Consider the following 15,000-nt stretch of genomic DNA (forward strand, 5'->3'; position numbering starts at 1 on the left):
ATTATTATTATTATTTTTATGTTCCTGTGGTCCCCTTCACCTAACAAAAAAAACCCTTTGGCTAAATCATAAAAAAAAAGACACAATAAAAATCTTTTGTGAAGTCATGTTACTGTTATAGAAAACCTCTAGAAGCAAAGTGATGCTGACCTCATGGTGTCAGTGGGGACCACCAGCACCCAAAAGCAACACCTTAGCTCCAACACCTCTCCCACCAACTCCACCCAACGCAGGTCCTGTCCTCTTGGGAAAGCTTTAAAATGTGAAGTGACAGGCATGTTCTTGCTTGAAATAGGTGTTAAAATGTCATTGCATGAGAATAGGCCCTTCCAGGCCATCCCTGCCTCTTCTCTCCATTCCACCCCCCCAAGCCCAGCCTGTGGTGGATTACAGCCTGCAACCTCTGCTGACAGCAGATAAATAACTGAGAGTGTTTCAGCAGAGTCGCTAGGTTCTCCACGGAGTAATTTGTTTTCTCCTTCCTCTCACAGTCTTTAATGTTTTGTTATAAACATCTATAGCAAGGCGCTGCTAAGAGAAATGACTTAGGGCCAAGGATCCTGAGAAAAGGCCACGGTGGGTATCTGAGGTGTTTCCTTGCCAGGGCTATGCCAAGGGGATTTCTCTTCCCTTCCAGCACGTCAGCTTCGCTGGAAACTGAGAGCAAAATGGACCAAAGTTTCCAGATTTGATCAGAACTTGGTGCTGTCCCACAGGTTTTCATTGCAAGGTGATAAACCACCCATTTGGTGACCCCTGAGCATGTTGCGATGGAATGGGCCAGCATGACACCATCCTCCTCTCTCCCCAAAAACTAACTCACCACCATTTATACGTGTACATTATTCCCTCAAAATGCCTTTGATGAGGGCATAGACCCTTGTCAAAACTGTTTTTTGAGGTACATCAGCATGTTCCTCTCAGCTTTTTTTAGATGAAAGCACAACAGTGGATGCATGAAGCTTCTCTTTTTCATGGAGAAAGATCTACAGTGCTTCTTTTAACTAGGGGCATTCACCTGTGCCTTACAGTTTTTCTGTTTTTCCCTGTGTGTGCTGTATCATCTCAGCAGTTAAAGACTTGATAAGGGAAAGTTGTCAGAAATCAGATCTCCTTCCCCTAATTGTACGGGTGTGATAAAAGATCACACAAGGAACCAGCGAGTATTTACACACACGTGCAAACAAATGGCCACTATCAATTCACGTGGAAGACCAGATAAGGCCTTTATCTCATGTCTGTGCCTACCAGAGTGTGACAAGAGCATGGGGAAGGACGTGGGGCAGGAGATAGGGGAGCGGGAGGAGCGGCGGTGGAAGTTACGATGAGGAAATTCAGAAGGCAGCAAAAATCTAGATTGCAAAGTTATCTGAAGCTTTCTGGTTTGAGGGAAAACGGTGTGTCCTGAGATAGTGCTGGGCCCAGCTCTCTGTTTTTCATGTAGGGTATCACAAAGTCACAGAGCTGAAGAAATGAGTCCATGAAGGAGAGGTTGTTTTGTTGCTATCATTGCTGTACTTAATGTGGTTGCCCACTGTGAGGACCTGGAGCACTCAGGAACTCTTGGAAAGGGCTTGTCCCAGGTAGTGCAGTCAGCACTGTGTCCTCTGTGACAGGCAGCTCTTCATCAGTGAGCTGATTACCACTCCTAGGAGCTTGCAAAAATGTTCAGCATCTAATGAAGACCTCTCCAGCTCTAGTGGACATGTCAGCATCATTTTTCCTCCTTCTTACTGCCTGTTTTCTTGAAGGACAGTAGGAAGTTGATAGTGAAGAGACTTAAGCAAAAAAGATCTTTTGTATTATCTCTGTATTCTTCATCTAAAAAGGCAGATACAATTTTTGAGGAGTGGTTTGTTATGCTCACAGTATGAGCAGAACCTATAGTAAGCATTCCAAAAGCAGTAATTGGTTTTAGGAACCTCTCTTCAGTGCCCTTCCTGCCTGACCTCTGATTGAGATGTGGATAACAAAAGATTCAGAAGAACTGTCCCATAATCAGAAACTAAATATGAAAGTTTTGAAGACTTTAAGATAAACACTTCATCCCATGGTGGAATGGCAAGAATTAATTGAGGTCTGTGGCAGTCATCTGGGAGGCTCTGGGAGACCTCAGCAGTGCATCATGGCCAACAAAAAGTCCCAAGATCTTCCTTCCCAAACCTGATGGAACACAAGAACAGTTGTCCTACTTGCACTTGTGTACCGTTTCCCCCTCTATAAACCTGTAAGTCTCAAACAGGACAACTCAGGATATGATCTTGGAGGTGGAGAAACTGAGGCAGAAGGTGAGTTACCAGTCTGTGCTCTCCAAACCGTGTGTGTCTTTGGGGATGCATTTGCATTGGCCCAGCTTCCTCTTGCTTTTCTCATGTGAGAGTCAGGTCACTGCCTCCATGGGACAGGGAGGAACAACATCATCTACGTTTAAATCAGGTACTTAAATTTTCATTATCTGGTAAATCTGATGAGCTAAAAAGAAGGTATTTTTTAGCTTTCCAATAGATTGTGTCACCTCAGAAGACAATAGGAAAGGTGTTTGGATTCCAGGGGTCTTTTTTCCTCAGATGGTTTTTTTTGCTTGGGCTCCTGATTAATAGCTGAAGCAGTTTGCTCAGTTGGTATTGGTGGTGTGTACTAAAGGAGAGGGGAACTATCTCAGAAATACAAAGAGCTAAAATATTGTGTGATCTGTTCTCACTAAGATGTGTACTTCAAATTGCATTCCCTCAGTGGAGGGAAATAATTTTCAGTTATCCTGGTCACAGTAGAAATCAGTCCACTCTTTTTTGAATGTCTTTTTTCATTAATGTAGATCTGTTTCTGAGATGAGAAACCATGTTTCTTCTAATTAGAGTTACATGTACTTAATTTCCTTTTTTTAAAAGCTCGGTGTGAAAGGCAGTTTCCTTTAAAAAGGGGGCAAAAAAAAAGGAAAAGGAAAAGAAAAAAGTGACACAGCTGATGTTCCTGTTGCCTTAGCAACAGATTTATTTATTAGGGCCTGAAATGACATGAGTTAATATACCACATACCTGCTGATTGGCAAACTCTCCTATTTCAGCTCCAGTTGACAATTAAGTCCTGGACAGCTACAGCCAGGGGTTAATGTTACTCATTAGGAGAACTAGGTCATTACTGGGAAATCAAGGCACTTAAGGCAGCATGGATAAAATACAAAATTCAACATCTCAAGGAGTGAGGGGTTTTATGTTAATTAAGCTTATTTTCCTTTCATTAAAAAAAATTTTTCATATATGCACATGACAGTGGATCAATTAATTGGAAAAAAAAATACAAAGTAAGCTGTAGTTTACTTTCCTCTCCTGGCTGTCTTCATTTCCTTTGGAAGGGTTTCATTATTTTATGGAAAATTCTTATGTCTATATGATGAGTAAAAAGGGTATTAAAATTAAGAAGGGAATCATCATGGAAATCAGCTTTACCACAAGGGAATGAGCAAATAAAAGCCTTGGAAATGAAAATAAATAAGCTTTGCTAATACCTCACCTAAGGAGCAGAATATAAGCCCATCAGAGCTTGGAGATATTTAGAGGTACTTCTCTGCTTCTTTATTAAGCACTTACATAGTTATGTGACCTTCAGAAACCGAAACTTTGGAGAACTAATTCAAGTTGTTGGTAAATACTCTGTTTACAGAAAGCTGATCGTTGGCATAGCCAACAGTAACTCCTGTAGTTAGTACTTGGCCTCTGATTTCCAGGAAAATTAAATATATTCTCTGAAAGTTTTATTAAGATATCTGAGTGGGAGTTTTAACTTGATAAGTCATAAGTAATTCAATAAAGCTCTCCTGAAAGCCCTTATTTACTAACTTTTAGCAGACTTCATTCTGATACTGGAGAACTTAATAGGCTGGAAAAAAATCTTATTAAAATAAAACTTATTGTTTTACTCAGTGGTTCCCCAAATATACCTAGTTCTTTCACTTCTGCTAAGTACTCTACTTTCTTTTCTATATTTAAACTCTGTGGCCCAATTCTGCTTCTTTTGGGGCAATTTGGTGTAAAACCTTTTTCCACTCCTGTAAAATCAAGGTTGAAGCAGTCTCTTAGTTGGGGTGCAAAGTCTAAACCATTGTATGACTTTGTAAGAGCACTCTTACCTGCAAACCAGGCAAAATTAAACCCTGTGAGTAGTTTTCTGCTCCAGGGGATGTTTTTGCTCTTAACTCCACAATGCTCCCTTTTTCCATGGTGGGAGTTTCATTTTATAGTGACTCTCTGCTCTGCTCCAACTTCTAAACCAAGTCTTTGAGCAGAAACAAGAAGCTTCTCATTCAAGAAGCCTCCTCCACCTCTCTGCCAGGCTCAGTTCCCTGGGCATCTCCTCATAGACAGTCTCCTTGTGCAGCAAGTTTGCATCTCACTTCTCTCCTGTTTCTCAACCTTTGTCTTTGTTTTTTCAGTCCCTGTGGAAGGGACCTTCCAGAATACATTGGTTTTCTCCTCAGTCCCGTCGTCCAACCTGACTCTATCTTCCATTTTTATGTTGTTCCATATTTTTCATGCTTATAAATAATATCTTTATTCTACAAAGTCCAGTAATTTTATTCTGAGTCCAGTAGAGGAATCTTGGAAAGATGCATCAGATGTTAGATCCTGCCAGGGTTTGGCTGTAGGACCATCTTGCTCAGCTTTGGCCTGAGGTGTGCCCAATGGCCCCTGACATGTGGACTATTCTGTGGCCAAGCACAAGAAGAAATTTTTTCCAAGGCTACATTTTTAGAAAGACTTTCAATGCATACAACAAAAAGTACAGCTTGGACTCAAAAATCAAACACATCCAAATATTTAGTTCTTGTTCTAAAACGCATCTGTAAAATAGAGGCTTATTTGAAATTTAGTATGTGCAAGATACGGTTTATACTTTTAGTGGCTAGTGTTAGGTGCTTGTTGGTTTTTTTTCTTTTTAATTCTTGTTCTGTGGATGTTCTGGAAAACTTTTGGCAGAACTGTAGTCAAAGGTAGCCTCAGCCCTGGGAAATATAAAAAAGGACAGAAGATATTTTGTACTAGATAGGCTCAAACAAACTTAGCAGATGGTGCCACCAGCTCCCTTTGTAATTCACAGCATCCCTGACCAATGTCTGAGAATACCTTCAAAGAGACAAAAATCAAATATTTCCTAAGCAAACGATCTTCCTTATTTTCATCAGTAATAGGGGTTGGTATATTTCTTCTTTCAAAGCTCTTTTAAATTAGTTTTGTCCTCTTACTACACTGCAACTATTTGACTATATTCTTTCCCTTCTCCTCCCCTGCTCTTCTTTTCTCCATGTTTTCACCCTTTCTCCCCACCTCCTTTTGTCCTCTTAATCTCTGCTTTTTCTTAGTTGTATTTACACACCACCTGACTCCATGAAATGAGTTGATTCCTCATTTGGAAAGCACTGAGATTTGTGGTTCCTTTAATCTTGTTGAATAATGACTTTTAAGCCTTGGTCTTGGTGCTAAGGAAGTTCCTGCTTAGGGGCTTGGTACTTAGAGATGACAGCTTCACAAACCCAAAAAGCAGGAGTTGTCTCGGGTACCTGAGCTAATTTTGGTATTTATTTTTGGTATTTATTTTTGGTATTTCCCAAAGAGGTCCAGGATCTGCTTTTGGACCTAGACAGGGTACCTGGTGGAGTCTTAAGTGTTGTAATTTGGTGACGTGGGTCCACAGGGTCCTGTATTGTGGGTTTGCTATTCCCATGCAAATGTGCAGTAATGTAATTTTTGTGTAGTAATTTATGTTTGATTCTTCTTCTGTTCTTCCAAGGAACCACCTGAGTAGATTCTTATCCCCTTACTGTATTTGTACCCATCTATTATTACTCTGACATGACTTTTTCCCTAGTACTTGGAATTACAATAGGTTATATTGTGTATGGTTATCAGGGCTGTCAGAGGCACCCAGATGATTTTATCTTGCCTAACATGACTCCCAACAACAGGAAACCATTTGTTATGTTACCTTTGTAGCAATGAAAAAAAAAAGGGGGAAGCTAATTTTAATTTATTTATTTATTAAAGAAACGATTTGAGGTTAGTCCATAGCAGTTATTGGGTTGTGTTGCAGTTTCAACTAAATGCTTTTTTATCTGAATCCTGTACTTGTGAAAAGCTAGGTTTGCTAAGTTGGAGGAAAAGAAATTAAAAGGCACATGAATGAAAGCACATTGATTTTTTTCCACCAAGGTATCTGAGACCAAACACGGGTCTTTGTCTTCAAAGGTTAATCTCTCTTTAGGAAATAAGCAGGAGGCTCAATGACTGATGGTGATCCTGAGGTTTCTTTGGTTAGAGAATGCACAATATTTTATTTTGAGTTTTTTCTTCCTGAATTGTGAGAGGAGAAGAAGAAGAAGAAGAATCTAAACAATAAACTCCCAAGGTTCTTTTTTTTATGAATCTCTTCTAGATAACACCAGATAGGAGAAAATGCTTTTCCAGCATAAAGCAAAATGCCACCCATTTTTCTCAGCCCAGCAACTGAAAAAAAATCAGAAGGTAAAATACACACTCCTCACTGTAAATACGTCAGAGGCTATAATAGAAGATAAAACACTGTATTTGCCAGTACATTTTGGCTGCTTTTTCCCTCTCTGGTGCTGTTTTCTAATTCCTTGTCTTTCAGAGATGTTTTGCAAGCACGAGCAAGGATCAGGACCCTTTTTATTTGTAGGATCTTCAAATTTATTCTGTAGGGTCCTCTTTAGCAGTGACACTTAGGCAGAAACATTTTCTTCTACTTGACTCCATTTTCTATTAACTGAGGGGGTATTAGATATTGTGGTAACTTTTGATGCTGATGATGCCAGACGATGTTTAGAGGCACAATTGCAGGAAAGACATTTTGTAAGTGTATCAGATGAAGAAGAAAACTCATTGGACTTAGCTACATATTTACAGTCTACCTCTACCCCATCTTGGAAATGTAAAGCGATGGAAAAATACTGTGATAAATTGAGTAAATGGAAAGCAATTAACTTTTCCTTCATGTTTGCATTTTCATAGTTATTTCTTTTCCCCCTGTTTCTTTTCTAATAGCTCTTTCCCAGCAGTAATATTTCCTCTTTTGCAGTTATCATGAGCACTGTTACCAGAAATTTGATATTAGAATTTTAATTTTTTTGTCCTTTTCTTCCCTCCCCCCCCATGATCTTAACATAGAAAATGTATATTAAAGTCATTTGATTTAGGAAAAATCTTCTGCCCTCCACAAAAGTAATGACTAGAATGGATTTCATTTAGTGTATTGAATAGTCTTGTAACATGAGTCTCTTTAAGAAGAATATTACCCTCCTGAAGGGTAATTCCTGAAGGGTAAAGTATTTACCACATTTCTGTAAATGATGGGGAAACCTGGGCAGAGCCATCTCATGGGAAATTAATGTCAGGAAAACCCCAGAATTTGGCAATCCTTATTTTTGAAGGCCAGGCTTATTTTTTTATGACTTCACTGCTACTTTTGGACTTTATTAGATAATAATAATCCTATATTCAAATTTTGCTGAGCTCAATATTTAACCTGAAATGCTGAAGTGCAACACAGTAAATACAGTGGAAAAAAAATCACACTTATTGTTCTTTAGGCTAGGTTTGGCATGAAATGGAGCACATTTTGAGTGCCTGCAAAGGTTGCACCTTTCATGTGCTGCTGTTCACTTCTTGATGATGCTCTGGCCAGATACAGAATCAACAGGAGGCGGATGTCACATGAGTCCCTTTATCAGCTAGTGGCATCCTTTGTCACCCTCCCTATGTCTGTACCATATCAGTTCAAAAGTGAAGAACTTCAGGTTCCTGCTGTTACCACCCACATGAAGCACATTTCTGGGATCAGGGCACCTTCCAGCTCCTGCCTTTGGGTGGGACAGAGGTGCAGCTCTCACCTCACAGCTCTCTCTCAACAGCAGGGGCTGTCCCTTCTTTTCTTCACCTTCATTCTTTCAAAAATGTGAACTTTTACAGGGGATTTTGCAGCTTTGCTACCTTTTTCCCCACGGTGCTTTTGTTCTCCATCCTCACAGCACTGTGCTTCCTTGTTCACTGCCCCTGCCTGCCTTTGCTTTCTTGATTCTCCTCCACTTTGGTTCTTCTCCTTTAATTACCATGCAGTTTTAGTTTTGCATCCTAATTTATACCTTTACTGATATTTTTCTAACCTTTTCTCTACCACTGATATCACTGTCAAATGTTCTCTGCAGCTTCTTTATCTCGCAGTCTGAATTTTCTGTATTCTTTCCTTTTTCTCAAGCCTGTGCTTTTTTCCTTTTTCTTCTCTCTTTACCCCATATTTATCTTTTTGCTTCCTGGGTTTGGATATGGTATCATTTTTTTTCATTTTCAGCTTGAATTTTTGTATTTTTAATTTTTTTTTACCTCTTCTCATGGTTCTCTTCCCCTTATCACCACGTCACCCATCTCATCTGCCCTGTTTGCTGCCAGACTTGCACTCCTGACTATTTCACTTTCCCAAAACTATAGGACCACTGTGATCCCCTCCAAGGTCTGTGTCTTAGAAACTTCATTTCCCTGACTTTCAGTTATTGATTTGATGCTAACAGACTTCCCTAGCCCTGTCCTTGTCCCTCACACCTCCCCTGTGCTCTGCCTTTGTCCCCTGTCCCTTTCTCTCCTCCCTGGGTGTCTCTTGGCTCATACCACGAGTGCCTCAACGGCTGCTGCCCAGCTTCATAAATAATGAGTGGTATTTCAGTGGCTTGTTTTATCAGCCTTTTCTAGCAATAATTGCAGGTAGGCAGCAATCTGTCTTTTAGCTCTAGCTATATATCCTAAAAAACCAACAACAATTCTAATGCTACTTTAACCTGTGAAGATTTTGTATTTTCTATTGTAGTATATTTAGTATTATATTTAGTTTATTATATTTAGTAGTATATTTCTGTTTTAGTGGTGCCATCTCCCACCTTTGCCCATCTAACTTCCATGTGGTTGTACAAACTGAGGAGGCAGAAGGAGAAAACATCCAGTTTGAATTGCATGGACTTAAGGCACTGCAAAAAGTGACATATTACTACATGCCCTCACAATTTGGGATTCTCTACTGCTGAAAATCTCCCATGCTAAATGTCCTAAGGAGATTAAGATCAACCCTTTTAATATTTGCTTTTAGCTGAGCCTATTTGTAACCCTTTCAGAATATGTAGCACCTTCAGAGGGGCACAACAGGGCTATCACAAGTGTTGTGTAGACTTTATGCAGTAATTTCTTTAATATTAAGACTTTCTCCCCTCATTTAGCACTTTTATGTTTCTGATTAACTTGCATAAACCAGGTTTTAATATATTTTTAAAATAGACTCTGCTTATTTTATGCCTTTGAGCGAGTCCTGTTTCTTTTCCACAACACTTCTACTTTCTCACTGCATAACTAGATGTGTCTTCCTCCAAGTTCTAAATAACTGCAATTATCACCATGGTAAGTTTACATATAGTTACAAAATAAAACTTAATTCACAGATTATGAATCTCTTACTGAATTTTCTTCGAATTCAAGAGATGAATACACAGTGAATAATGTAAAGGGCCAAATTCTGCTATTTCGTGTAGATTATTTTAAAATGTGTTTTCCATCAGTGGTCAGGGATGTGGGTATCCTGCAGGCCCAGGGATTTAGCTGGTGTGCATGCACTCTCCTTCCAGTTCCAGCAATGGGTAAGAGGCCAGGGCTGAGGCTGAATGAACAAACCCCAGAACAGCAGAAGAGGGGACTTGAAGACTGTTGCTGTTCATTGTATAGAGGAGTAAAGAGGAGCATCATTGCTGTGCTATGAAGCTGCTTTTTTTTCAATCATTTTAGGCTGAAAAGAGGGATGTCAAGTCATCAATTAATCCTGACAGTGTCCTTCTGTGATGAAAATAAAATACTGTCACACCTGTTTTACAAACAGAAAATACAAGGCAGCGATAATGGAGGCTTAACACTGGTGCTGCTGATACCACCACCCTCCCCATCTCTGTTTCAAGGGCAGTCCTGAAAAGTTTTATTCCAGATTGCAAAGGGAAGTCACAAAATCAGGCTGAACCCTGGGCCACCTTCCCATACCCAAAGGACGAAGCCTCGTTCTTATGAGAGACTTCAAATTTCTTTCTTAAGACAGGTTTTAGCCTAAAAAAAAAAAAAAAATACTGTGTAAAATATATAGTTTAAAAACATGGAGATTGAATGGCTGCAATAGCAGGGCTCTCAAATCCAAGTCTAGGTATGGTGCCTCTGTTTACTCTGTGGCTTTTACAGCTGGAGTTTGGTCATTCTGATGTTTTCATGTTCTTACAATGAAATTTAGAGCATCTTCATACCCAGTTCTTGTTTGTCCTTACCCAGATGCATATCAAATCATGTAGAAATCCAAGAGCATTACAAATACCTGAACTAAACAGCAAAGCCAGTCCCTAGAATCCCATTAGCTTAATTTTTTCCCCAAACATAATAAAAAGATAAGTTTGCTTTCATGCAGTTTTGCAGTTCTTCTTCAGGAACTGGAGTATATATAATTAATACTGTTTAATAAAGCTCCAAAAATGCAACAGATGCAGCCAAAAGTGCACGTCATTTTGAGCAGATCTTTACAGAACAGACTTTCCATATTGTGTTCATCTTTTTCCACGATCACTGCTATGACAATCTGGTGTGTTTAGCAGTTGTTGCTGAGTAAGGCAGACTGGATTGTATATGATTTTCTCCATGTCAGCCAAGAAACAGAGCTCTCTCCTTTTTTTTTGATGCAGTAAAGAGGTGGTCTTGTGCTATTTATCACTTTCTAGAAGGAGCAATTCTACCTTTGCTAACTTGCAAGGATAATACATTGCAATCTGTAGGTGCACGTGCTGGAAGCTTTCTGTAGATCTTAACTGAAATTCAGATGGTTGTGGTGTGGAAAAGTTACAGGAACTGATAAACTGAATCAGATGACCTCCCAGTTAGAAAAGCTACAAGATGCACAAAAATGTAGTCATTAAAATCTGTGAGTATCACACAAAAGGAAAATATTTTCCAAGGGGATATGGAAGGAGGATCACCTATAGCAGAAAACCCGTAAGAGAGGCTCCAGTGCAGACGAAACGTTTCCCCTTTCAACATTCCTTCTGGGTGCCAAATTTTCCTTCTGTTCTTCCCCACCTATTAAACAAAGCTGCAACTTCCAATTCCTATCAGTTTTCCTAAATATGTGCAGCTTATGTGGCTTCGACGAGCTGTAAGGCTCCGTTTTCTCCTGCCAGCTCCTTGACAATGTGGCTCCAACAGCATCCTCCACTTTTGGCTGCCTCTGGGACCCCTGGTCTCTTCTGGAAGAGGAGAAGGAAAGCATATCCTTTCCTGGAAGGACTTTTTGTGACTCTGAGGCTGATTGCAGGGTTGGGAAGAGCTTGGAAAGCTCCCTGGAAGAGTCGTGGCTCTGTCTGTCGAGGTCACTGGCTCTGTGTCACGGGGAGGTTTTGGTCCACCTGATGATGAGCATTGGGCGTGGGGATGGGGGGCTCAGCAGGGGCACCTCTAAACCACCCATCAAAGCCTGCTGAGGGAAACTGAGGCTAAAAGGATATCTTATACTAAATTTCACTGACTCCCAGCACCAAAGCTAGTTTTCTTGCAAACTTGCAAGGAAACTTGCACATTTCCAATAGAGATGTTTTCTTCTAGCCAAGTCGGAATCCTTGATCCTAATCCCATTTGGGCTCGTTCAGCATTTGCTGGGTACTAGAATACTGGCAACATGTTTCTGCAAATAATTAACCTACCAGAAACAGGTGGGTATTTTAAGCACGAGGATGGAAGCAAACTAGTGAGCAGTACCAGGATCTTTTCTGGAAGAAATTCTCTCTCCAGACAGTGTGCATATCTGCTTTGGTTACTGGAACCACCGTGAAAACTCCTGGTTCACAGATGTGAAACAAATTATGAAGCTTATGCAGTTGCATTCCTCCTTATTATTGAGAACAAAACAAATCTGGGAGGTGGAGGACTTCTTAAAGTAATTATTGTCTGGCTTTATTTTACAAAAATGCAACTAATTCTGAAAACTCCAGAGTTCCTGAAGATTTCTCAGCCTAGGAGAGTCACGTTAATTATAAGATTAATTTGTTTTAATTCCCTAAACTGAAAATATTGACTGAATGAGAAATTAACACATGTAGAGCTGCAGATGTCATTTGGCTTCAGATTTCCTGAATGATATAATTATTAATCTTTCATGTAGCACTGTGACAAACCTACAGATTCAGTCTACAAAATTAGTCTGTGAAAAGATACCAGGACAGCTGAGCTATAGATTTTCCCTTAATACAGGAAGGAAAACAGTGGAATTTTCTAAATAATAAATAAAACCAAAATATTTTAAAGACATATGGTGCACATCTGTCTGAAATACAATAATTTAAAGCAGAGTAATTAAATGCAAGATATAATATTCACCTTAGATTATGGGAATTATTTCATTTTTAATGTAGTTTACTGAATTTGGGAAATTTTGATCATCTGTGGTGTCTTTTGAACCTTTCATTCTGTCCTAGTAAAGAAAACAAATAATCAAATTGTTTTTTTATTTTGTTTTCTAGATAAGCTAGCTTTTGTGTCAAGGCATTGAGTGTCCTACCCATGCAAACCTTTAGTATTATCTTCAGCTGAAATTATAAATAAATGCAGGGTTCTTACTTTCTGTTTTTAATTTCCAGTTAACTCCTTGAAACTGTGAAAGTACCAAATGTCTTGTGGTAGTTTATTCCTTTCTTCTTTAGTTCAAGAACTGAATGGGTCAGAAACTTAATGTTAGTATGGTGTGGATTCATAAAATTCTTGTTTGGGAAATCCTAAATTTTTAGCAACAGCTTTTGATTAATCTATTGCTCCTGCCATGGAGATTCTATACATATTTTTTGACAGGAAAAAAAAAAACAAAAAAAAAAACCAAGGTTTTTTTCCTACCCTGTCCTTTTTTTAACATCAATTTACCTTCAGCTAGGTGAGATGTTACTCAGATCTTCTCTCTTTTGGGGCTGGTAATTTGAAGAGTCGAGACATCCTTGGAAGAAAGGGAAGAGAGAGAAGAATCTGGTGAGACTGAGTTTTGATCCCAAGTGCTGAGTTGAGGAAAATACTCAATCGTGTGGCATAAGCAAAGAGGGAAATGGTGCTGAAGACATTTAATCCCCTAAAAGTACAATTTAAGTGAAACAGTGTCTTGATAAACAAGAAGAAGAAATTCCACAAGTAAAAATAAATGATGCTGAGATAAGTTCTCTTTATTTCAAGGGAGCACGACAAAGATCCTGAAACTTTCTTTAAAGTCCTGCTGAAACTGAAAGAGAAAGATCTACCTTTTCATGTGTCCGTCCTTGGAGAGACTTTCACTGAAATTCCAGGTATCTGTTTTGTGGTTTTTTTCCTTTACCATGAAATAAGTATTTTCAGAGCTAGTTTTCATGATCATATTTTCTTTTATTAGTGAAAAGAGCATGTTTAAAATCTTCATTTTTGAACTAAATAATATTGATAGATTGTAAAATTAAAATTATTTAAGGTAGTCAGCATTTTTTATTTTCCTTGGCAGTGCAAGACCTTATTTATGACTAAAGTTTCAGTAACACTTCTATATTTATTTAAATAGAGAGATAGGTGTGAGTGATTGGATGGTTCAGCTAGGAAACAAAATCTTTCAGGTCAGGGTCAGTCATCTAAAATCCAGACTGTGATTTTAGCAGGTGAAAACACTTAGTTCCCTTTCAAACGTGAGCTAAGGACTTCTGTGGAGAGCTTCTGGTTTGTATCTGGCATGAAAGTGGTCATTAATCTTTAATATTTTTTTACCACTCTTCTGCACACTCCTGGAGTTTCTTGCTTTCTGACAGGCAGTACTCTGTAAATAGTTTTACCCATCTGAAATAGAAATAGGGTTTATTCTGAATACACAGCTTTGTGCTTCAGATATTCTGGCAATACAGCCTTGCACTTGTAGTAAATGAAACATTTTAAAAATGTCCATTAACGATGGGTGAACTTCAAAATATCTGGTGTTTTAGCTCATACATGTTTTCCAAAATGTGGACTTGCATCCCTTCACCTCTTCGGTCTGTAAAAATAGATTTGGGATTAGTTTATTTGTCAATTCTGTCGTATCTTTTGCCTGCTGGACTGGTGCTATTGGAGTTGTTTGAGTTTTGATTTGGCAGTTTTTAAGACACCAAGAAACTGATCTGACCCAAATAACTTGTAGGTCCCCAACTGTGGCACAGCTGGATGGGAAAACGAGGCAATAATTTGGGCGCAGAAAATTCTTTAGCGTTTTCTGACCACTTCTTTTTAGACACTTTTCTGAGAGCCTGCTCTTCCAGGCAAGTCTTCTTGCAGATCCCAAGGCAACGTTGCTTTCCAGACTGAGCACACCAGATTTTGTAGAAGGAGAAATTTCTAAGGAATATGTGACAGATAGGAATATACGATGGTGCGCTGCAGGAACAGATTCTATTGACACTCATTTTGGATGTTGTTACATATCTCATTTGTGGCTTCAGTACTTATGAATAATGTAGATCATCCTAAATTTATGCCAGGATATCAAATCTATATGCCACACCTCTTGTCTTGTCAATTCATTCATCCTGGGGTATAAATAGAGTCTATATAAAGGGTAACGTGGTGAAATGTGGCTCATCACCAGGCATTTGATGGGGCTGTATTCATACAAATGACATATGCAGGTCATTGCTAACAAGTAATAAAACCTGTTGCACCCACTTAAGTGAAAATCTATTTCAGAGGTTCTTTTTTTATTATTTTTTATTTTTCGTAAATTGTCGGCGTTACATTTCCTCTCCCTCCAATTATGGGATCAAATTCCCTCAGTGTCACAAACGTCACGTTTCCAGTCATTGGTAAGAGGAAAAGTGCATAATGTATTTCCTAATGCAGTAATTATTCAATTATTTGAAAACCCAGTTTTCCAGTGTTTGGAAGGACACAGCAAATGCCCAGT

The 15,000-nt window shown here is 39.0% G+C and overlaps 1 protein-coding gene across 26 annotated transcripts in view; it reads left to right on the forward strand.

Annotated features, from left to right (window-relative positions):
- Positions 1 to 15,000, forward strand: part of GTDC1 (glycosyltransferase like domain containing 1) — a 182,211-nt gene that overhangs the window by 150,679 nt on the left and 16,532 nt on the right. For 25 of the 26 annotated variants that reach the window (XM_071746411.1, XM_071746417.1, XM_071746416.1 and 22 more), the window contains one exon: positions 13,281 to 13,390. In XM_071746411.1, the coding sequence (XP_071602512.1) occupies positions 13,281 to 13,390 (110 nt within the window). Of the gene's footprint in view, positions 1 to 11,251; positions 11,780 to 13,280; positions 13,391 to 15,000 lie in introns of those variants that run through there. The other variant, XR_011726439.1, reaches the window with a different exon arrangement.

The sequence above is a fragment of the Heliangelus exortis genome, chromosome 6 (assembly GCF_036169615.1).
Source record: "Heliangelus exortis chromosome 6, bHelExo1.hap1, whole genome shotgun sequence".
Taxonomy (NCBI): Eukaryota; Metazoa; Chordata; class Aves; order Apodiformes; family Trochilidae; genus Heliangelus; species Heliangelus exortis.